Source organism: Phalangium opilio, unplaced genomic scaffold (assembly GCF_054372755.1).
Source record: "Phalangium opilio isolate 3A_F unplaced genomic scaffold, DU_Popi_V2 ptg000082l_1, whole genome shotgun sequence".
In the NCBI taxonomy this organism is placed as follows: Eukaryota; Metazoa; Arthropoda; class Arachnida; order Opiliones; family Phalangiidae; genus Phalangium; species Phalangium opilio.
The window spans coordinates 12,102,410-12,125,937 of NW_028324189.1; the positions used below are offsets into that span (position 1 = coordinate 12,102,410).

Consider the following 23,528-nt stretch of genomic DNA (forward strand, 5'->3'; position numbering starts at 1 on the left):
AGGAGAGGCGAAATAGCCCGGCCTCCTTTTACGTACCCCCCTTGTATTTTGAAAGGGGGACTGGGACTATGGCGCGCGAATACTTAAGCACCTTATACCTTCTCCCTAATAAACTAGAAATCACTTCTTGGTTGAAGCTACTCCTTCATAGCAAACATACTCAAACCTCACAACAAATTTCCCTTATTTCCCTGAATAGGCTGGGTTCTAATAACAAATTTGAAAGAATTTAAATTCACGAGCGATCTACCTAAGTTTGTTTTTGAATAATGGTAGGCATTCTAGTTAGGATTTAAAACGCTGTAATGGTAGGTTTATTTAATTGAAAATTCCTGACAATTTTTTTTTCATTGTCCAATATCCCTTACAATGTTTAGGTTCTAAGCAGAGTCCACTTGATAACCTTCGACCTATATTTTGAACCGCGCGACGCGTAGTTTGATAAACATAATGAAATCTCAAAAATATCACTGACCTATCATCCATTTTACAAGTTCCTGACTTATGCACGCTATACAATCTATACTAGATTTATTATAGGCGGGGCTTCGATGTCTGACGTCATTAATAACCAAAATAACGCAAAGAGCACAGGGACGTAACAAAGCGACCGTCAAAAAATAACACGTAATAAAACGGGTACTTACATTTTAACGACGATCGAGGTCAAGGATGGTGAAAGATCAAATGTAACCGCGTCACGAAAGTCTCAGTTCACGCAAAGTTTAAACAACCCGATATAAAAATACCACGAAAAACAAACGCGTTCGGGAACCACAGTGACGTCATTTTAGATGTTTAGAATAGTACGGTTTGGTTCCCGCGATCCTCCGTGGAGCTCAGTTCCTCGTCAGTTGTGCACTAGACCGCCCAAATCTTGATCCCTCGCGGATGGTCAAAAGTGACCCTTCCAAGTTATATCCATCGTGACGTCATTCAGTCAAAAAAACAGACCTGAAATTAAAATAAATTCCTTGATTTTAGCAAAACCCCAGAATATTAATTACGTTAAACTAAAAGTAGATACGCTAATAGCGATTACACTTTCAGGGTTCATACAATTTTTCATACTGACCACTTCGGGCACTGACCCTCATGATAACTTACTGCGTGCCCTATTTCTAGCCGGAGTTACTGACCAGGCTTTGCAATGGTTATCCCATTATCTAACTGACCGCCGCCAAAGAGTTGTCCTCCAGGGTCAGCACTCTCCCTGGGCCCCCATTGAGAAAGGTGTCCCCCAGGGTTCAGTTTTAGGTCCACTACTCTTCAATGTATTTATCAACTCCCTCCCTAGTGTTGTTAAATTTTCGCAAGTTTTGCTATTTGCAGATGATACGAAGCTTTCATCCCGTATAAAATCCCTATCTGACTCCCTAAACCTGCAAACTGACCTGGATTCCGTAGAAGCTTGGGCCTCTGAACATGGCCTCAGCTTCAATATTAATAAATGCGCTGTACTTCACCTAGGATCCTCTAACCCACGGTATACTTATCGTCTCTACGGTCAACCTATCCGTGCCACCCTATCTGAATCTGACCTGGGTGTTACAATGGACCCATCCCTCAAATTTACCTCCCACACCAATAAAGTCTCTAAAAGGATTTATTCCCTATCAGGCTTAATTCGTCGTAATTTTAACAACCGCTCCCCAGCCCTCATTAAAACCCTCTATAATGCATTGGCCCTGCCTATTTTTGACTATGCCTCCCCTATTTGGACACCATCTTCCTCCCTTGGTACTACTGCCCTACAGAAAGCCCAAAACAAATTTACTAAACTAACTCAAAAATTAGATAAACTCCCAGCCCCTTCTCGATTAGAAAAACTTAAAATTGATCCCGTCATTATCCGCCATAAAATTAACAACCTATGTTTACTTCATGACTTCTTTAATAACAAATTGGCACTTAACGTTGAAACTTTTTTCCACCCTGCACCGTATCCCTCTACCCGTGGACACTCCCTTAAACTTGCAAAACCACGCGCCCTGACGTCTATCCGCCAACATCATTTCACCCACACTGTCATCTCAGATTGGAACGCACTCCCTGAATCTATTATTACCATCTCAGATAAATCAAAATTTCGCGCTAAGTTATCGGCTCACTTCAATAATACCCCAAATTGACCTGTAGTCATACCGTTTTTTACTTTGTTACTTATCTTTTTTCTACTTTGTCACTTATTTTTTTTTTTTTTTTTTTTTTTACTTTGTTACTTATCTCTTTTTGTTTTTTTTTTTTTCTTCTTTTTTTTACTAATGTATAACTAAATCGTTAATCTCTGTATAACTAAATAATCTCTGTATAACTAAATAATCTCTGTATAACTAAATCGTTAATCTCTGTATAACTAAATCGTTAATCTCTCTCGGTTGTACTAACCAAGCTCTAATGGCTTACCTGTACTGAACTAAATAAATAAATAAAATAAATCTAACGAGCACAAAATAATTATAGAGCGCGTTTCTATCTCCCTATTTCCCTCCTCTTTGGTTAATATAATGTGGTGTATTTAAATGTATTTCAGTAAAAATAACGTGGCAGGAATAAATTTTGTTAAAATTGCCTTAAATCTCATTCATTTTAGGTTAGGTTTGGTTAGGGGCGTTTCTTATTTTTCAAAATGCAATCCTTTGATCACTGAAACCACGAGTGTTTGTTTGAAGCTATGTTTATCTTTATTTTTGTCATAAAAATTTGCGCGAAGCCTTTGCCATAGCTATATATATATAATTAGTTTTTTAATGTTAATTATTGTTTGCGCTCATTATAATGGTATGAAATTAATAGAGGAAGGTGTAAAATTTCTTTTGGTACATGATTTATTAAAATTGGAATAGCAGGTGACGTTCTTCAAAATTCCCAAAATGGGTGAGTTTTCCCTGTTTTTTTGTCAAGCTTTTTTTTTATTGTTCCGTGCTATTTATTTCCCTGAGTTTTCCAGGTTTGTATAAGGTGAAGTCAGGGTATTTTTGTAGCGTAACCTTGAGTGAGGTCAAGTTTTATCTCAAGCAGCTTGCGTAGTTTAACGCGTGGGATATGGGTCAAGCGGCTCAAGCCACAACAACAACAAAATCCCGCCAAAAAATATCATTCGAGCTGCCGAGCAACGGTTCCCCGTTTGAAATTTTAAGCCTTGGCTATTCAAAGCCGGCGGCAAATTCGGTGGAGCGAAGTAGCCAAAACTTATTTTTTAAACTACCGTAAATAAATGTTTACTACTCACCTAAGGTTCAAACTCCATAATTTTTGTTCCCAGAGACGTTATTATCTTGATTTTCATCAATTTAAGTCTCAACTCGACAAAAAATAAACTTTTTTAATTAAATTAGTGGAGCATTATTAAACACACTTAAACCAGCGAAGACATCAAAAACTATGGATGAATATCTTCAGTACCCAGGATATGATTGAATACTATAACTGATTTGTTTTATGGTGAAATTATTTTCGGTGTGCTAAATATTGATTATGACTTAAAACAATTAAATATGATTTAAAAAATTTCCAGGAAGACTTTTTTTCCATGTTCCACACGAAAACCGAAAGCAATCCCATTTTAGCTATAACCACACCAGCATACAAAATTTCATACTCCTTGTTAAAGCCCTATTAAAACCATAGAGACAGGGCCGGAAATAAGAAAAATTTCTTATAGGACATGTGTCCAGTGACCCCCTGTTTGACTGGGAAATTTATAGGACATTGTCCACTGGAGTGTGCAAAAATAGTGTCGGATCTTCATAGTCAAGGTATCAAAACTTGGGAAAATTTATTGGTCAAAATGTCCAGTGACCCCCTTAGTTTTTGAAAAAATTATGGGACATTTTAAAATTTTATTGGACAATGTCCAGTGTCCTTTGCTTATTTCCGGCCCTGCATAGAGATAGGAATCATGTACCCAATGAGATAGATAGAGTTACAATTCAAATCGGCTTACCGCGAAACACACTGCTTTTATTAAGATTATCAAAACATGACAGCGCCATCTGGGAGCCTCTAGCGGAACTAATTACAGCTTTTACTTGTTTATTTGCAATCAGGAACATCGGTATGATTTTTATTTCATCTATTTATTAGATTAAAAAGGACTAAAGTTTTTATTATTTAACTCGCGAATTTTATTTAACACGTTTAAAAAACTATCTTGACAGCTTGTAACAGCAGACAGTAATAAAAAAAGGTTCTTCAAGTGATTAATAGGTGGCGCCACCCGTATTTGATAAAGATTCATGCTCGACAAAAGGTGTATGGCGAAAAATCGATCTCGAGATTTCACGTTGTGACTCTAGGTTTAATATATATATTCTATCTCATTGCATGTACCTATCTCTATAATTAAAACCCTTTATAAGCCTAATTTAAAAAATTAAACAAATTAATCAATGAAACATAAAAATTCTTTATTGTTTTGTAGCAAAAACAACCCTAATTTTTGCTTAACGTTAAAACTTTAAGATAAACAATGTTACTTTTATCCATTTCACACAAACTGAATTTTTAAACACTTTTTAAATAAACTTGTTTTATAAGAAATATTTTGTTTTTACGTTTGTTACAATGTTTTACTTTTGTTTTTAGCTAAATAACTCTGTAGCTTTACGATATAATTTTGTTATCACAGCTTCATATTAACAATGTTCGTAATAACTTTACTTTTTTTCGCAAAATAAATTTGTCGCTGATATTTTTCAGTTGACTATAGGAAATTTAAATTTTGCTTTTACTTTAACCCGTGACGTCTTTGATCTTTTATAAAACCAGAAATACTAATTTAGAAACTTTGTAGCCAAAAAATTTGGTAGATTGTTTTAAACTAACTAAACTAAACTAAACCGAAGCCTTGAGAATTTTCAATAGCTAAAAGCAACTTATCGCGTAAAATTTGCTCTGTTGAATATTTTGGAAGGTCTAAGATATTAAAACACGTATGGGCGACTGGTAAATGATGGTCATCGACGTTCATAGGTTGAATGACGATCTAACGATTGCAGTCGTTAGATTTAATCAATGATTAAACCAAAAAAAATAATAATTAAAACTTTAAACTTACTTTGACCGCTTTCATCCCCAAAATTGGTATTCTATCTGAACCAGTTAAAAATACTGTAAATATAAAAAATATTAACCATTGAATGAAGTCCACTCCTAGGACTACATAATTAATAATAATAAATAAATATAAAATAGAATCATAAGAAAATAATATATAGCTCCCTATAAGTATGAAACGTAGCATTTGCTCCCAAATTTGGCGCGCTTACGCTTTTACGCCCTGTGGGAGAAGTTTCGGTACTACCAGTAAAAGGGGGGAAACCACCAAGGCACGATGGGCGGGGGAAATATCGCCGCGCAAGTAGAGACACAAGATGCTCCATACCTCGTACCAGTGTAGGCGCTAGCCTCGGTCGTCAAAATCTGGCGCCATCTATTAATTTATTATGATAATTTTGACATTTACTTAATCAGTTATAATTATCATAATAATAGCGTCTAGATCTTTAACTATTTAATTACAATATAGGTTAACTAAATTTTCTAAACAAATATTTCATCTTTTTAACGCCAAAAACTCTTAATAGGTGGCATTAGAAACTTTTTACAAATTTCAATGGAAGAAAATGCTGTTTACAATCATGGCTTAAATGGAGAGTTTCATACTTATAGGGAGCTATATATTATTTTCTTATGATAGAATTAATAAACTTACAAAGGAACTTTTTCTTTTGTTGAATTGTCAAACTATGAAATACACCCCAAAACATAACGATTGTTGGATGAGTACCGTTGTATTCGTTTTTATACTCGGCAGTCTTTTAAAACAATTAATACTTAATTGTAATTAAGCTCTTAATAAAATGATTCAACAAACAGATCTAATCTAATCTAACCTGCTCCAATTCTTCCCATTTATAATCCTCGTTTCCGATAACGAGTGCCATTAACTCTTGAGCGTGAAAAAGGCTCTATAAGGAATTATATTTAATGGTATTATATTAAATACTTAATTAAAATTTACTATAACAATTAACACTTACAAGTACTCTATTAGCGCAAACTTTATGAAATCCAGCATTAAAGGCCTCAAATGTACGAACAATTGATTTTGTTAAGATGTAGTTGACGTAAAGATCAACATATTCTTTTCTAAAAATGTTTTATAAATTAATTAAAACATAATTAGGACTTAGTACTAACGACATAATTAGCAGTGGTGTGCGAGTCCCGTTTTTTCGGTTTTGAGCCGAGTCCGAGTATCGAAACTAATTTCTTATCGAGTATCGAGCCGAGTCTCAAAAATACTTTCGAGTCGAGTATTTAGATAGGTCAAATTTTGTTTGTTCTTTCGAGTAATTATCGAGTCTCAAATATTGACTTGTCGAGTAGCAATTTTGTAAATTTCTTGAAAATAACGAAGATTTTCAATTATCTAATATCGAACTAGTTCAAAAAGATTGTTAGTGATCAATTAAACATTGAACAGGTGATTTTCAAAATAAATGCTCATGAACTCATCGTCTGCTATAGTTGTAAGCCTCGGACTCGAGTATTTGTCAAGTATTTAAGATGTTAAAAAGCTACTCGAATCTGTCTCGAGTATCTCAATGTGTTGTTATCGAGTATCGAGTCGAGTACTCGGCTCGATACTCGAACCGAGTACTCGAACTTAACGAGTACTCGCACATCCCTGTTAACGACATAGTTAATTACCGATTTTCTTTAGTTACGGGGATATTTTGTCCATTTTCTTTCAGCTCAACTGTGATAATTGTACCAAATGATTCCACATTAAGTGAAAATGTCAAACAGAAGCATTCAAAATCATCCCCTTCAAAATCTAAAAGATCTTGCATGGATTTCACCATCGTTGGTGATAATCCACCCAAATCTTCTAATTTAAGTGGTCTAAAAATCATAAATTTAATTAATTACTTCAATTAAATCATTGCTTCAAAAGTTCTAATTAATTAATTTTAAATAATTAAACGAAGTTCTTACTCCGCTAATATTTTTTTATACATTGCTAATGGGAAAGGCAAGTCAATAATCGTAAAATTATAAATTGCCAATCCGCAAATCATTCCAATAAGGTAGAACATAGATTCCTCTTCAAATGTTTGATCATTAAACCAAATACAATTTGTCTCCGACCAAATTTTAAACATCCCATATTTAGGATCCAATATTTCTCTCAAAAGAAGCATGAAAAATTCCTTTAAATGCGGAAAAAATTTCATTTACAAAATTAAATTGGCTACTAAAGGAAAATCAGGGTTCATACAACTTTTTCCCCCGAGTTTTCGAGGTTTGTATGAACACTGAAAATGGAAAATTAATCAACCTTTCTAACTCCTCCAGCATCAACAGCCTCTTCCCCGGCAAAGATGACTTTCAATGGCTTCTTAAGATCATCGGAAGATTTTAAAGAGAGAGCTAAAACGCTGTCTTCTACTATTTTATCTCGACGGACGTTTAATGTTAAGAAAGGTTCGCTAGGAGGAAATGTAGGCACAATTAGGCTGTATATTGTTTGTTGAACAGCTCCGCTAATAGCTTGGTCCATCTGCCTTTGGGACTCTTTTTGTAAGATTATAGTTTTAGCTTGTTCATCAAACACAAAAGGGAAGTCGCAGAAAAAGTATTTCTGAAATAAAGTTTACACAAAAATGGTTTAAAACTCGGTTTGTTCAAAAATGCACGATTTTTTAAGCCTTATTGGTTTGTCCAGTCAGCCGACTAAATCTAAGCCTCGGTTTGTCCAATCAGCCGACTAAATCTAAGCCTCGGTTTGTCCAATCAGCCGACTAAATCTAAGCCTCGGTTTGTCCAATCAGCCGACTAAATCTAAGCCTCGGTTTGTCCAATCAGCCGACTAAATCTAAGCCTCGGTTTGTCCAATCAGCCGACTAAATCTAAGCCTCGGTTTGTCCAATCAGCGGACTAAATCTAAGCCTCGGTTTGTCCAATCAGCCGATTAAATCTAAGCCTCGGTTTGTCCAATCAGCGGACTAAATCTAAGCCTCGGTTTGTCCAATCAGCCGATTAAATCTAAGCCTCGGTTTGTCCAATCAGCGGACTAAATCTAAGCCTCGGTTTGTCCAATCAGCGGACTAAATCTAAGCCTCGGTTTGTCCAATCAGCCGATTAAATCTAAGCCTCGGTTTGTCCAATCAGCGGGCTAAATCTAAGCCTCGGTTTGTCCAATCAGCGGGCTAAATCTAAGCCTCGGTTTGTCCAATCAGCGGACTAAATCTAAGCCTCGGTTTGTCCAATCAGCGGACTAAATCTAAGCCTTGGTTTGTCCAATCAGCCCATTCAGCAAATCTAAACCTTGGTTTGTCCAATCAGCCCATTCAGCAAATCTAAGCCTTGGTTTGTCCAATCAGCCCATTCAGCAAATCTAAGCCTTGGTTTGTCCAATCAGCGGACTAAATCTAAGCCTTGGTTTGTCCAATCAGCGGACTAAATCTAAGCCTTGGTTTGTCCAATCAGCTGATTAAATCTAAGCCTTGGTTTGTCTAATCATTCCATCCCACTAAATCTAAGCTTAATTTTATCCAATCATAGGATCCGACTAAATCTAAGCCTCGGTTTATCCAATCATCTACTAGATCTAAGCCTTAGGTTGTCCAATCATCCCATCCCAGTTCCCACTAAATATAAGCCTTGGTTTGTCCAATATATCTAGACCTTATTTGTCACAAACTGTTGACTATTTTTAGAAAAATCCCAAAAATGACTGAACTAAAAAACTAAACAAACCCCTAACAACATCGTCCGAACTCGCTTTACATTTGGTCTTGGGGTATCTTCGGTATTGAGCCATTTAACGTAATCTTCGCCAACATCAAAAACTTCAGTTATCTTTGGAATGTAGAAATCTTGATAAGGCACTTTCACGTTGTTTTCAATATTGACCTAAAGATAAAGACAATTAAATTTTATTAATATTACAACTGTGTATATTCTCGTGAACCTTCGCGGTTTTTTATATGCACAATAAATTTTCATTCATTCATTAAGTCTATTAATTTCACCTTATTAAGTCTTTTTAACACTTGTAAGAGGCTGTGAATTTCCTCCATTCTTTCTAGCATCTAAACTCATAAAGATTAAACAGTCTTTTTCACTTTTATTATTATTATTATTAATTAGTATAAATCTTAATTATAGCAAAAGTGGATGAGAGAAAAAAGTATGAAAATGGCCAAAAGTCGCGAGTCATCAGAATTTCGCCGTAGTTGACCGTTTTTTTTGGCGTAGCTATACTGGGCCTGTTCACTCCCTTAAAATAGGTCTTGTGTTAATTCGCGGTTTCGCGGTTACCGTCGTCTGCTATTGTGTATGCTAGAACTAACTCGACTTGTGTTTGTAGTCAGGACAAAGTAGCTGGTAATGTTTTAAAAGGTATTTGAAGGTATAATATGGATTTAAGTAAGGTTATCGAAGCAATAGAAGAGCACATAAAACTAGATACGTTTAAAACAAATCTCGGTAATTTAGCTATAGCGCGAGCAGCTTGCGTCGTGATGCGCGTGATCGAGTGGGCTATGGTTAAACCAAGGAGCATAAATGTCTGAACTACTTTCAATCGCGAGTTTGCAAGTCCATCAGTCACTAGTAAACTAAATAGTTATTGGCGAAACTTTGATGTCCGCGTTTTTTAACACAGGCTCTATGGCCATTGTCATACTTTCCCTCTCATCCACATTTGATTATAGCATACCGTTGCAATTGATACAACCTCGGTTTTTGATAATATTTCACTAACTCCTTTAGAGAAAATCTTTAATTTTTAAACAAAGTTCATTAATTAGTTCATAAATTAATTATATAATTAAACTTGTAGCCACGCTATTATTACCTACCATAATTAGATTACGAAAATATCGAGCTTCTAGATCTGCCCACCATAACTCTATTATATTAAAAAAAAAGATATTAAGTTTAATTACAATTAAATTTAAATAAGGTAGGTACTAATAATGACCTAAAACTGTAGCTGCAGTTACGGGTAATTTGAGTATCGCTTTAGCTAAAGGTAAAACTAATTCTGTTAAATGTTTAGAAGAATCTTGGAACAAATGAAAAAATGGGATGGTTAAGAAAACTCGGACAGTTTCACATTCCGGTGGAGAAACTGGAAATTTTGGCAACAAATCTTTTAAGCACCCATTTATCTAAATATAGATTAAAGAAAGACGCGATTAAAATACTAATTAATCAATCAGAACTCGTATTCAATTACTAATTCATGGACTGATAAATTTTTGGCATCCTTAATATATTCAAAACATTGATTAACTTCGTCAAAATCAACTCCACAGTTTTTGGACGTGCAACTAAAGTGTTTCAAGTCTTTTTGTAATAAAAATGAACCATTTAAACACGCAACTGAAGAGAATGTAGTTTCAATATGGCTATAAATATTTTAATTACTTAATTTTTATAATTAATACTTGGAAGACAATTAAGCCACCCCAGTGTTTTACCTAATATGGTCTAAAGGGACGGAACCATCTTCAGGAACATTACTCAACTCTTTTAGAACTGTTTCTTGAACAGAACTGATTTGAGTATCATCAGGTAAATACCGAAAATCTTGGGGTTGAATTAAGTCAGTTTGTTGACTTGATATAACAAAACTCTGATCTCCTCCGCAAATTATTTTATGAATAATGAGGGCATTATCTTTTAGAGTTTCATTTTCATCTGTGTTATTAAAAAGTTAAAAAAAAAAAAAACACAATAAAACCCTGGTTCATTATTTTTATGGTGGGTAAAACCATAAGAAAATAATATATAGCTCCCTATAAGTATGAAACTCTCCATTTAAGCCATGTAAACAGCATTTTCTTCCATTGAAATTTGTAAAAAGTTTCTAATGCCACCTATTAAGAGTTTTTGGCGTTAAAAAGATGAAATATTTGTTTAGAAAATTTTCAAATTTTATATTGTAATTAAATAGTTAAAGGTCTAGAAGTTATTATTATTATGATAATTATAACTGATTAAGTACATGTCAAAATTATTATAATAAATTAATAGATGGCGCGAGATTTTGACGAACAAGGCTAGCGTCTACACTGGTACGAGGTATGGAGCATCTTGTGTCTCTATGGGCGGGCGCGGCGATATTTCCCCGGCCCATCGTGCCTTTCGCGGACAGCTTAGGTGGCGGCGGTGGTTTCGCCCCCCTTTTACTCGTAGTACCGAAACTTCTCCCACAGGGCGTAAAAGCGTAAGCGCGCCAAATTTGGGAGCAAATGCTGTAGTATGAAAATGTACTACGTTTCATACTTATAGGGAGCTATATATTATTTTCTTATGGTAAAACACAATAACACCCATGGGTTTTTAAGGTGGGTAATACACAATAAAACCCATGGGTTTTTATGGTGGGTAAAACGCAACAAAATCCCTGGGTTTGTTTTTTTTTTAAATTTAAACCCTGTAATAATCACAAAACTGATCTTTTTTTTTATACCATCAACATCCATCTTCTCATCAGAACATTTTTCTTCGTGAGTGGTGACGTCAATTTGACTGAATTGCCTTGAAAGACAAGATATGGGTCTATACCAAGGTTTTTCCATTAATCTCGCATCCTTGCTATGATGAACCCAAGGTCCATTAACTAAAGTAGGGCTGGATAAGTTTTTAATGTGACCAGTTCCTAATTGACCATTTCCACCCAAACCAAAGGCGTAAATTCGGCCCCGAGTTGGAACGTAAGCCAGAGTATGACACCTGCAACGTTTAAAATTAGTTAAAAAGTTAAACCAACGTTTGTTTGTCCTTTAATTAATAGTTTTTCATTACCTGCCACAAGCAATTTGAGTAACAACAGTGCCACCCATAAGTTCAATAATTTGTCTTGGTAAAACTTCATTTCCTGTCCCACCATGTCCTAACTGACCATACATTCCAGCACCAAATGTAAAAACTCCACCAGACTTTAATAAATATCAAATTATTTACAAATTATACTAAAATTTCGGTAAAACAAATTTAACCAAACCATCTTACATTGGTTAAGGCTGCTGTATGATCCGTCCCGCAAGATATATACTTAACTTTCTGTTGTTTTAAAGTTTTGATTAAGGTTGGATACATTCTATCTTCAGTATCACCAATTCCCAATTGGCCAAAACTATTTTTTCCCCAGGCAAAAATGCTACCAGATTTTGAAATAACTAAACTGTGATAGCCACCAGCGGCAATATGCAATATAGGTAATGATTGAAGTGTAGAGACTAAACAAGGCGTATTCTCCATAGTGTTAGTTCTACCAATTCCTAATTGGCCAAATTTATTTTGACCCCAGGCATATAATTGGCCCGCTAATTAAAAATAATTGCGTTAAATTAAATTAAAATTAGACATTTTTTAAATTTGAATTACTTACTTTCAACCAAGGCAAGTGTATGTTGTAATCCGCAAGAAACTTGAATAACTTTGTGACTAACTGCCAGAGATTTTACTATTCTAGGAACGGGTATTTGTTCATCTTTTGATGATAATCCCAATTGACCATTTGTGTTAGAACCCCAAGCAAACAACTCCCCATTTGTTGAGACAACCATGGTGTGATTTTCACCACAAGATGATTGCCAAGCAGCGTGAGAAGCGAATGATGTTACTTGCTCTGAAATATGATAGTTCCTAATATTGTTTTCAAATTCACTATGTTTATTTTTCAACTTACGTAGTTTTTTACGCGATTCCTCTCTCCCTAGCTGCCCATAATCATTATTTCCACAGCTATAAACAGTACCGTCTTTTAAAAGGACAATGGTATGATATTTACCACAAGCAATGTCCTGAACAAAAGAGCTATTTGGGAAAGTGGCTAGTAGTTTGGGTTTTAAGACATAATCTTGCTCGATTCCTCCTAGTCCTAATTCCCCATTAGCTGTACTACCCCAACAGAAGATTGAGGCATTTACGCCACTATCCATCTAAAAAAATTATTATTATTCAAATTATTCATCGAAAAAAAAAACTAAAAATAAAACAAATAGTAAATAAATAAAATCCCCCCCCCCCTAACGGTAATGGTAACTGAGTCAGCATTGATATCTAGCCAAGGGTTACTGCACCAAATAAACTATCTTACTTGGTTTAAAAAAAAAACAATGAAGTATCCAAAAATATGTTACTAATTAAACATTAGTATATTGTCACGCAAATTTCACTAAACAGAAAAACAAAATTACCTTGAAAAGCGTTAATTATCATGCAGAATGAAACCCCAAATCTTGAATCCCACCGCCACCGGCCTTTCCTTGTTTAGCTGACTGACCTATCCATTAATTTAGAGATAATACAGATAATCATACGTTTATAGTTATTAATCCACTCAGTCAACCCTAAAGAAGTCGAGTTCCCTAGCTTTTTCTCTATTAATTCTAACTCTGTGAACGAAGATGAAGAGGCCAAAGGTGAAGAAATTTCTCGACTAATCACAACATTTCGCGCGAAAAAAGTGATGTGTTATTGGCTGAAACGAAAAACTACCTTTACATTCACGTTTTTGGCGCAATTTTCCCGCGTAAACTGTCAGCATTGTCTATTTCTCAGTCGTGGTAGTCGAAGCTTCGTGTCGCTTCTCCGTTTCAGATTAATTGAAATTAGTTTAAAATTAAATTGTTTAAATCGTGTTTGATTAATCATAATGTTTGAAGCTCGTTTAATTCAAGGATCACTTTTGAAGAAGGTTTTAGAAGCCGTAAAAGATCTAATCAATGAAGCAACATGGGATTGTTCCGCCACTGGCATCACATTACAAGCTATGGACAATTCCCACGTTAGTTTAGTAGCTTTGTGTTTAAGAAGTGATGGATTTGAGAAGTTTAGATGCGATCGTAACTTATCTATGGGGATGAACATGACTAGGTAATTATAATAATCACTAATCAGAACTGCTTGTAATATGAAACTAACGTGAAATATCATTCTAGCATGGCTAAAATCCTCAAGTGTGCCCAGAATGAAGACATTATTACTATCAAAGCCCAAGATGATGCTGACACCATTACATTTGTGTTTGAAGCCAAAAGTATGTTTCTAAAGTGTAAATTTTCAATGCAAGAGCTGAGCCCTATGGTAATTAATTTGTCCCTCATTAGGCCAAGAAAAAATCTCCGATTATGAAATGAAGCTGATGAATCTGGACACTGAACATCTTGGCATACCTGTAAGATACACTTTTGTTCGACATCATTATCTTGTATAATTTTTCATTATCTTGTTTTTTTTAGGAAACTGATTATAGTGTAGTGGTCAAGATGCCATCAGTCGAATTCCAAAGGATTTGTCGAGATTTGAGTCTTATTGGTGACTCTATCATGATTTGTTGTACTAAAGATGGAATTCGTTTCTCTGCTACTGGAGACTTGGGATCTGGTAAATGAAATGACTTTATTTATATAATTATTACGCTTTCAACTTATAACTTTTATATTGATCATTTCAGGAAATGTTAAGTTATCTCAAACTGCCAGTTTTGATAAAGAGGAAGAAGCCGTACAAATAGAGTTGCAAGAACCAGTCACGTTGACGTTTGCCTTAAGATACTTGAATTCCTTCACAAAAGCAACCCCTCTTTCAGCTCAAGTTCAGCTGTCAATGTCCGCTGATGTCCCTTTGGTTGTAGAATACAAAATTGAGGACATGGGATATGTACGCTATTATTTGGCACCCAAAATTGAAGACGCTGATGATTAAAAATTAATTTGTTCCGGTGGTGCTTTTTTTTTTCGTTTTGTTTTCATGTATATTTAATTTTTATTATATTTTGTATTTTTGTGATTAATAAAATGTCAGTTTTTTTTTTATTAATTTGGTATTGATTTCAAAATATTTTTTCTAACATAAATTTCCTGCCCCGGGAAATTATTGAAGTTCATATCAGGTCCGCCTTCAACCATGGCAGCAACCAATGAGATAGATAGAGTTACAATTCAAATCGGCTTACCGCGAAACACATTGTCTTTATGAAGCACGGCTATCAAAAAATGACAGCGCCATCTGTGAGCCTCTAGCGGAACTAATTACAACTTTTACTTGTTTATTTGCAATGAGAAACATCTTTATGATTTTTATTTCATCTATTTATTAGATTAAAAAGGACTAGCGTTTTTATTATTTAACTCGCGTATTTTATTTAACACATTTAAAAAACTATCTTGACAGCTTGTTACGCACATTATAGCAGCAGACGGTATTAAAAAAGTTCTTCAAGTGATTAATAGGTGGCGCCACCCGTATTTGATAAAGATTCATGCTCGACAAAAGGTGTATCGCGAAACGTCGATCTCGACTCTCGAGATCTCACGTTGTGACTCTAGGTTTAATATGTATATTCTATCTCATTGGCAGCAACCTCATTGGTGGATGGGAGTCGACCTGTTGCCTCTTTTATCTATCAAGGCTCGTGTATGGTATTTTTTCCGTTCTCGAAAGTTGCACTTCCCTCACTCCTCCAGGCTCCAAGGCGGCTTTCATTGAGTTGAGAAAATTACTACTAGAGTGGCCTTCCTGATGAAGTAGTTTCCCTACATTCGATTGCCCAATTCAAACTGGCTATCAAAAAAAGTTTTAGGTCAGTAGTTTATCCCCATGATGAATTTGGAGCTGTAAGGCTTTGTATAAAGCCCTAGCTCGTCATACAAAACGGAGCAAAAAAATCCGCTAGGATATAAGTCCCGATCATAGAGATACATGGACCCGATATCACGCGCTTGTGGCGCCATCCCGGTGCAACCAAGGGAACTAAAAGAAAAGGCGAGAAATTTGACTGATTTCAAGAATACAGGTTTTTATACATTTCTTATCTAGGCTTCGAGAAGGGGACACCATGGCGAGATAAACCTGGTTGTTGTCCGTCCGTCCCGATGTTTTCAAAAGTGTCCCACGACGGTACCCCAATAGGCAGGTTAACGCAAAGGCCACTCTAGTGGTAATTTTCTCAACTCAATGGCGGCTTTTCACAGACTTTTTTCCATGAAATGACGTCACGTTTCAAACTCAGCCAATACATCAATTCTGTTAAAGCGCGCATATTCCGAAATCCAAATAACACAAAAATCTGTAGATAAACAGGGTCATCTATGTTAAAAGATGAGCGGCTAAATGTGCGCGTGTTTTTATTATTATCAAGTTTTAACAACTGAATAAATTTCCCCCTTTTCCAAAATTTACTAATTTGGATATGTTTTTACCCCTTAATATTGCTACCTATTCCGAATTATTATTATTGTCATAAGTTTATAATGCCTCTAAGTACACAAATACGGGTTACAATTGGGCATCTTCTGCAGGCTACTGTGACGTTAGAACTCGTATAGCCATACGCTTTTGGTATAGCGCTAAGATCCGAAGAGAGAAAATTTTGAAATTTCTGTCGCGGTACAGCCATCAAGCGGTCGAGGCGAAAAAAAATCATCCAGTGAAATAAAGGAGATTTTTACGTTTCGTATACGTCGTTTACCAGGCAAATTCAAGGGGGGCTGCCATTGCGTCTTAGTAGTTTTTGATACCGCCATCTAGCTTCGAAGTGAAGCGTAAAATTCGTTATTTTTGTCTCTTTAAACGTCGGTGTTTAAAGACATCTAGCGTTCAAAAGCAGGAAGTTCATAACCATCGTCTGAAATCCTTTGGCTCGATGAATCCGATGATTTGAACATATTTTTTAATTCTCATTGGTAATTAGTAAGTTTTGAAAAATAAAAATGGCAGATTGGCTTAGAAAATGTTCCGTTCTTGGCTGTAAAAGTAGTGATAGGGATTTTAGGGAGTGGAGATCGTGGGTTTGCAAACTTCATTCAGGACCTGACAAAGGGTTAACTCTGTGTCATAAAGATTGTTGTTGTCCGCGGCCATTTTTAAAATACGGAATAAAATCAAAGTACAGAATTCGCTCACTAGATGGCATTTACCAAAAACTACTCACATTTTAAAAATGGGAGGTAACCTCGTACATCGCGTATAGGCAGGCACTGGGGGGGGGGAACGAATTTTACTTGAGCAACCCCAAAATCCCTCCCTCTCTTGTGAGATAGAGGCGGTTTCAGTCCTGAAACATTCTAAAAGGGATAAAAGAAACGCTAGGCTAGGCGGTACAATTTTGTATTGAAGTTGAGGTGATAAATGATACGGAGAGAGTATAGGGTTTATTAAAGGGAGCCAGACAAACACTATAGACCTTTTCACCGGTAGAGCGGGGGTGAAAAGGGGGGAAAATTTTCGAGAGGTGAGCATGCGTAGAAAGAATGTTTGGGGGCAGTGCAGTACTTTAAACCATTCCTTTTGCCTTATTTGATACGCATTCGAGTTTATTTTTATAAAACAGTGTTGTATTACTTGTTGTAAAAGTATTAATTGAACTTCCGAGGTGAAATTTTATCGAATTCAATTGATAGACGTAAAATTAGGGCATTTAATGAAATTCTACACACTAAATTGGGCGCCAGGGCTTACGGGCATTTATACACAGCGCTTTCGGCACGGCATCGGCGGACATCGCCGACATGGTTTTAATTTTACTCTCTCGGTTTAAATACTAGGCATTTTATTTTAATATTAAATTTCTAAAGGTCTCCCATACGTCCAACGTAGTTTAGTTTACACGTTTAACTCCATAGAAGCGCTATAACTCATGCCCCCCAAACATTGCAACTTCTCATGCGCGGCCCTTAATGTGAATGGGCTAATTGCCATAGGAGTAGCAGCCATTTCTCTACTTAGAAGCATAATAAACTTATGTTATTGTTAAAATAGCACAGTGCGCAGGCCTTGATAGATAAACGAGGCAACGGTGGAGCTGCAAATTCACGATCACCATTGAAATGGTAAGACGTTTCGCGGCACAGCAGCGAAGGCTGAGGTAGAAGCTAAGGAAATTTTCCCTTTCTAAGAGGAAAATTATTTAATTTATTATATAGGGAATGTAATCTTGATTAAAATTTCGAAATTATCATAATGCTGAGCAATTAAACTGTGAAGAAGAGTTTTTAAAGAAACGTAAGTGTACAGTTTATTTCGGTTTCTTCTAAGGACGTTTGTAAGCCTTGGTTAAGATAGGCTTCCGGTCCACAGTCCAGGGACACGGACACCGTTATTTACCATTATTTTTGTGTAAATATTTGTTGTTATTTTATGATAATTAAACGCGTGTTTAATTCTTAACAATCTACAGCGCAATCATGTCTGAGATACGTAAACGTCCAGTGAAAGATACATCTGAGGCTGAGGTAAGTTTGTTTTGTTACCAAAATTACTAACCTTAATTAAATTTTAATTACTTCACTTAATGTTTACTTGGATGTTCTATTATATGAATAAGCCTAAATTTGATTGAAAAAAGGGTTATTTATATATTTAAGCTTATTGAGCCCATTTTTGTTAAACTTGCATGGCTTGACAGTTGATAGGTTTCAATCTGCCTCTAAACTAAAGTTCTCAAGATGTTCGATAAGAAATGGTCGGGCAAAGTACACCTACATACCTCTATTTGTAACAATAGGCTATTGTTTTAGTTTCAAACCCTAATTCCTCATAGTTTTAACCCTGAACTAATATATACAGTTATATCAGAAGTGAGATGAGACTAGAAGTACTGAGCTAACCAAATTCTTCACTTGGCGAAGTGAATATTCTTGATAAGACACCAACGGTTGGCCCTCTGGTAGCGGTTTCTGAATTTCCCCTCCAAAACGTGAGACGATCGCGGTGGTAGACGGCCGAACTAGATTCATGGAGCCGCGTCCGTGTTCCGCGGCTTTAGGTTGAGAGGAAGGGGGTAGGAAATATTTTTGGAACTCGACCAATTTTTTTCTCAGCCTAGTGTAGGCGCGATGGAAGCGGCGTAAAATCCTCAAATTTGTTCACTAGTGCCAGGATCTACTATCAATGCTAGAGCCCTTCACTTCTAGTCTCATCTCACTTCTGGTTATATAGAGTTATGGCACCCCATGTTATTTCCACATAGAGATTAATACAGTCGAAGGCAGAGGGCTGCCATTACTCTATAATTTTAAATGAGGATATGCCAATTTTAATTAATTAATAAACACAATTGACTGACATATAGCTTAAACCAGAGGAATCCAATACAAAGGGAAATGTATCTGATAAAGGGGCTGAGACAGCTGATTCGGAAGATGACAGATTCCCTGATGAAAATAACCTTGAAGAATTGACCAAAGTTTTGCCCCAAGCTTCTGATAAAACTACCGAAGCGTTAGATACTGCCCTATCTAGTTTACCATCGAAGTAAACTTGATTTTTTTAACGTTTTAAACAAGGCTTATTATTAAGGGGGTTAATTAATCTTAATTAGATGGCGAAATTGGATTGTTCGTGGGATATTTTCATTATTTATGATCTCTGGGTTTGGATTACTCATATGGCTTGGCCCTTTGGCACTTATGTTCATTGTAAGTTAGTTAATAAAGTCAGTTATCATTCCAAAATTTAAATAGGGAGTTAATTATCATGATTTACTTAATTAGACCTTGCTGGTTCAAGTTAAATGTTTTCAAGAAATTATTTCAATTGGATACGCTGTCTATAGAATCCATGGTCTACCATGGTTCCGGTCACTTTCTTGGTATTTTCTACTTACTTCCAACTATTTCTTTTACGGCGAGAGTATGGTTGATTACTTTGGGATGCTGATAAGCAGAGCTGTAAGTTTAGTCACTACCAACGAGATATACAAGGCCCATGCACGCTCGCTTCGAAGGGGGGGGGGGGTCCCCTCACCCATATATATTTGACTTGTGTGGTTGATAGATGGCGCTTCTTAGTCTCTTTAATACACTTACTAATTAGGCCAGAAGGGGATAATAGAGGAAGGATGACGCTCTGTATCCTCTTAATGCTTTAGTTATGTAACGTCATTCTTCCCAGGCTCCCCCTTTTAGTTTTCTTTCCCGCTCATCAAACTACAAATGGGCATCGCACCGTAAGGTGAATTCAATAGTTGTTTGGCACTAAATCCCCAGCAATCATCCCACAAACCTCGTCTTGACGTGAGACAAAATGCACAAGCGCGTCTTGTCAAATATTTAAACGCTAATAGAGAAATGATGAGGGAACTATTTATCGTGTATGTGATTCGTTTTAGTAACCTTGCTCTAAATGATCCGATGTTGGGAAGAGTGACGTTACACTTACCCCGCTTTGTGGTACACTTCTCTCGAAGAGAAGTATTATATACTTCTGATTAGGCTTATTTCGCGTGAAATTCGCTCGAGGCTCGAAACTTAGAGCAGGCAGCTGGTCACGTGAGCTTTACATAATTTTTTAGACTTAAATGTGCCTCTAGTGGAGAATCGTGGCGATTTAAAAGGTCCGGAAAAAAATTAAAAAATTGGCGCCCGCACGGGCCTTGTATATCTCGTTGGTAGTGGTTTAGTAGTTCACATTAAAAGAAGAAACAAAATGGCGTCTTTATGACAAATAAATGAATATAAATAAATTCGCAGGATGTATTGAGACCATTGATAACCTACCACCGATTCATCTCTTTCTGTCTATACATTATTGGATTTGTCTTTTTTGTCTTGAGTCTCGTGAAAAAATACTACATGAGACAATTTTCATTGGTAATTTAATCATTTTAATCATTAAAGTTAATTAGTTTAACCATAAGTTTATAAGATATGTTCCATAAGTATGTCACTACCCATACTTCGTAATGTTAGAGGCTTAATGAGAGCTAGTTCAAGAACGACGTGAGAATTGACTACACTCGGTTTTGCAGTCCATCCTCCTCTTTAGTCTGTACTAAGCCTTTGACAGGGCCTCACTAGAATCTATGACGTTTCACCTACGTCACTTCATGACAAGCTCTCATTAACGAGTGACACACTTATGGAACATATCTTATAAACTTATGGTTTAACTTGAAATTGTGAATTTAGTTTGCCTGGACCCACGTGACACTCTTGATTGTGGTGACCCAATCTTATCTCATCATGCAAAACTTATTTGAAGGCTTGATTTGGTTTATCGTTCCCGTTTCCATGATAATTTGTAACGATATCATGGCTTACATCTTTGGTTTCTTCTTTGGGAAAACTCCCTTGATCAAATTGTCACCGAAAAAGACGTGGGAAGGTTTTGTCGGAGGAGGATTTTCCACCGTTGTCTATGGAATGTTGATATCTCATTTCATGTGCAACTTCAAGTACTTTGTGTGTCCTTTGGAGTATTCCGAGGAAACTGGGACAATGTCTTTGGATTGTACCCCGTCTCCTCTTTTTCAATTGCAGGAATATAACTTGCCAGCATCCATTCAAGTTTTATGTGGCATTGTAAGTTAAACAGTGGTGTGCGAGTCCCGTTTTTTCGGTTTCGAGCCGAGTCCGAGTATCGAAACTAATTTCTTATCGAGTATCGAGCCGAGTCTCAAAAATACTTTCGAGTATCGAGTATTTAGATAGGTCAAATTTTGTTTGTTCTTTCGAGTAATTATCGAGTCTCAAATATTGACTTGTCGAGTAGCAATTTTGTAAATTTCTTGAAAATAACGAAGATGTTCAATTATCTAATATCGAACTAGTTCAAAAAGATTGTTAGTGATCAATTAAACATTGAACAATTGATTTTCAAAATAAATGATCATGAACTCATCGTCTGCTATAGTTGTAAGCCTCGGACTCGAGTATTTAAGATGTTAAAAAGCTACTCGAATCTGTCTCGAGTATCTCAATGTGTTGTTATCGAGTATCGAGTCGAGAACTCGGCTCGATACTCGAACCGAGTACTCGAACTTAACGAGTACTCACACACCCCTGAAGTTAAATCTGCTTTTATTGTAGACTTGGATTGGATTACGCGTTAATTTAATTTTTCTAACCCTTTTTCTTTTAGATTGGACTACCAAAGACCTTAACTATGTACCCATTTGTGTTTCATTCCTTGTCATTATCACTGTTCAGCTCGATTATTGGTCCATTTGGTGGTTTCTTCGCTAGTGGCTTCAAAAGAGCCTTCAAAGTTAAGGATTTTGGGGACATCATACCTGGTCACGGTGGAATTGTTGACAGATTTGATTGCCAGTACTTAATGGCTACTTTCGTCAATGTTTACATACACAGCTTTATAAGGTAATGTATAATTAAATCTAATTAAAAGTAGGAATTAACTTAAAAAGAGCTTGAACAGGGTTCATACAAACCTGGAAAAATCAGGGAAATAAATAGTTGACAAAAACCTCAGGGAAATTTCGAATTTTTAGTAAAATTCAGGGAAATCAGGGAAATTTGTGTCAAACGGGGGCCGTGTAATTAAGCAAAATGTTCGTGAACATTCCCTCCATAGGTTTAACATTACACTATACTTTGGAGGCTCATAACTCTGGTTATATTAGAGATACGGGGATGTCCTTTGAGTATGTTATAGTCCAATTTGCCCCCCATCCAACCATACTAAAAACTTGGGATTTCGTCAAACGGGGGCCGTGTAATTAAGCAAAATGTTCGTGAACATTCCCTCATAGGATTAACATCTGACTATACTTTGGAGGCTGAAAACTCTGGTTATATTAGAGATACGGGGATGTTCTTTGATTATGTTATAGTCCTATTTATCCCCCATCTAACCATACTGAAAACTTAGGGCTACGACAAACAGGGGCCGAGCAATTAAGCAAAGTGTTCGTGAACATTCCCTCCATGGAATTAACATTACACTATACTTGGAGGCTCATAACTCTGGTTATATTAGAGATACGGGGATGTCCTTTGATTATGTAATAGTCATATTTGCCCCCCCCCTCCTTCGTTAACATTTGATCCATGGAATATTCCATATATGGGGAAAAACCTGGAAATCTCAGGGAAATTTGTTTTCCAAAAGTTGAATGAACCCTGTAATGAATATGAAAGACCTTAACATCTCTGGAATCTTTTTTAGAGCCCCAAATCCTCAAAAATTACTACAACAAGTCTACCTATTGAAGACTGATCAACAAATCCAAATTCTCCATGCTTTAAATGATTCTTTGTTTGCCAGAGGTTTAATTCGCTAAGATTTCATCCTAAAGAAAAAATAATATCCTAAATTAAATTAAATTACTATTAGTTTAGTTTTAGTTTAGCGTGATTGTAGATGTTGAGTTGATGAAGTAAGTTTAAAAAATAATCCTTAGAGTGTAACAGTAGCAATCAAATCCTATTCACTGCATTTTTTCCCTCCCTTTCTATAATACTATTCTATATACTAATAATGATAAATTAATTAATTTCTATAGCTAATTTTTAATTTATTTATGTTAGGTTTAGGGAACTGTCCTTTTTTTTAACAAAGTTATTGTGCCAATATAATTATTATTGTTGTTGTGATAATATATTGATTGCACGATATCAAAAACGGATTTATTTACTAAGAACGTCGGATCGTAGCTTTAGCCTCTAGTACCATCCTCGCATACTTTATTGAGAAACTTCGTCTGCTTATATTTTGACTCCACCCACAAACTACTTCTTCTAGAGATCGAATTTGTGGGT

The 23,528-nt window shown here is 35.9% G+C and overlaps 4 protein-coding genes and 1 long non-coding RNA gene across 7 annotated transcripts in view; 3 read left to right on the forward strand and 2 right to left on the reverse strand.

Moving 5' to 3' along the window:
- Positions 1–666, reverse strand: part of Sar1 (Secretion-associated Ras-related 1) — a 40,814-nt gene extending 40,148 nt beyond the window's left edge. Inside the window, exon 1 of the mRNA XM_089848781.1 lies at positions 648–666. The gene's annotated coding sequence lies outside the window, so the exon portion shown is untranslated. The remainder of the gene's footprint in view (positions 1–647) is intronic.
- A 2,076-nt stretch (positions 667–2,742) lies between these two features.
- On the forward strand, positions 2,743–3,514 carry LOC149651738 (uncharacterized). The gene is made up of 2 exons (XR_016371331.1): positions 2,743–2,877; positions 2,951–3,514. It is a non-coding gene; the product is annotated as an uncharacterized LOC149651738 (long non-coding RNA).
- Positions 3,515–4,388: 874 nt separating this feature from the next.
- On the reverse strand, positions 4,389–13,415 carry Herc4 (HECT and RLD domain containing E3 ubiquitin ligase 4). 3 transcript variants are annotated; one of them, XM_089848770.1, is made up of 21 exons: positions 13,227–13,415; positions 12,716–12,968; positions 12,416–12,655; positions 12,037–12,350; positions 11,830–11,963; positions 11,495–11,757; positions 10,500–10,719; positions 10,256–10,427; positions 9,998–10,187; positions 9,876–9,925; positions 9,734–9,793; positions 9,045–9,104; positions 8,800–8,925; positions 7,349–7,651; positions 7,006–7,220; positions 6,718–6,912; positions 6,045–6,153; positions 5,898–5,972; positions 5,717–5,819; positions 5,060–5,112; positions 4,389–4,987 (listed from the first exon to the last, which is right to left on the reverse strand). In XM_089848770.1, exons 2-21 carry the CDS (start codon positions 12,966–12,968, stop codon positions 4,832–4,834), a joined length of 3,291 nt encoding a protein of 1,096 aa, XP_089704896.1. In that variant the 5' UTR covers positions 13,227–13,415; the 3' UTR covers positions 4,389–4,831. The 3 variants fall into 3 exon arrangements, with proteins under 3 accessions (XP_089704896.1, XP_089704895.1, XP_089704897.1); XM_089848769.1 differs by having other exon boundaries at positions 8,770–8,925; XM_089848771.1 differs by lacking the exon at positions 13,227–13,415 and having other exon boundaries at positions 8,770–8,925; positions 12,716–12,746; positions 12,818–12,958.
- A 139-nt stretch (positions 13,416–13,554) lies between these two features.
- Positions 13,555–14,850, forward strand: PCNA (Proliferating cell nuclear antigen). The gene is made up of 5 exons (XM_089848778.1): positions 13,555–13,905; positions 13,971–14,068; positions 14,139–14,206; positions 14,271–14,415; positions 14,486–14,850. The coding sequence occupies exons 1-5, from the start codon at positions 13,685–13,687 to the stop codon at positions 14,734–14,736; spliced, it is 783 nt and encodes a 260-aa protein (XP_089704904.1). The 5' UTR covers positions 13,555–13,684; the 3' UTR covers positions 14,737–14,850.
- A 2,998-nt stretch (positions 14,851–17,848) lies between these two features.
- On the forward strand, positions 17,849–23,263 carry Cds (CDP-diacylglycerol synthase). Its single transcript, XM_089848807.1, has 9 exons — positions 17,849–18,033; positions 18,209–18,263; positions 19,103–19,284; positions 19,352–19,448; positions 19,524–19,700; positions 20,502–20,621; positions 20,940–21,332; positions 21,892–22,127; positions 22,936–23,263. Exons 2-9 carry the CDS (start codon positions 18,216–18,218, stop codon positions 23,048–23,050), a joined length of 1,368 nt encoding a protein of 455 aa, XP_089704933.1. The 5' UTR covers positions 17,849–18,033; positions 18,209–18,215; the 3' UTR covers positions 23,051–23,263.
- The last annotated feature ends 265 nt before the right edge of the window (positions 23,264–23,528 follow it).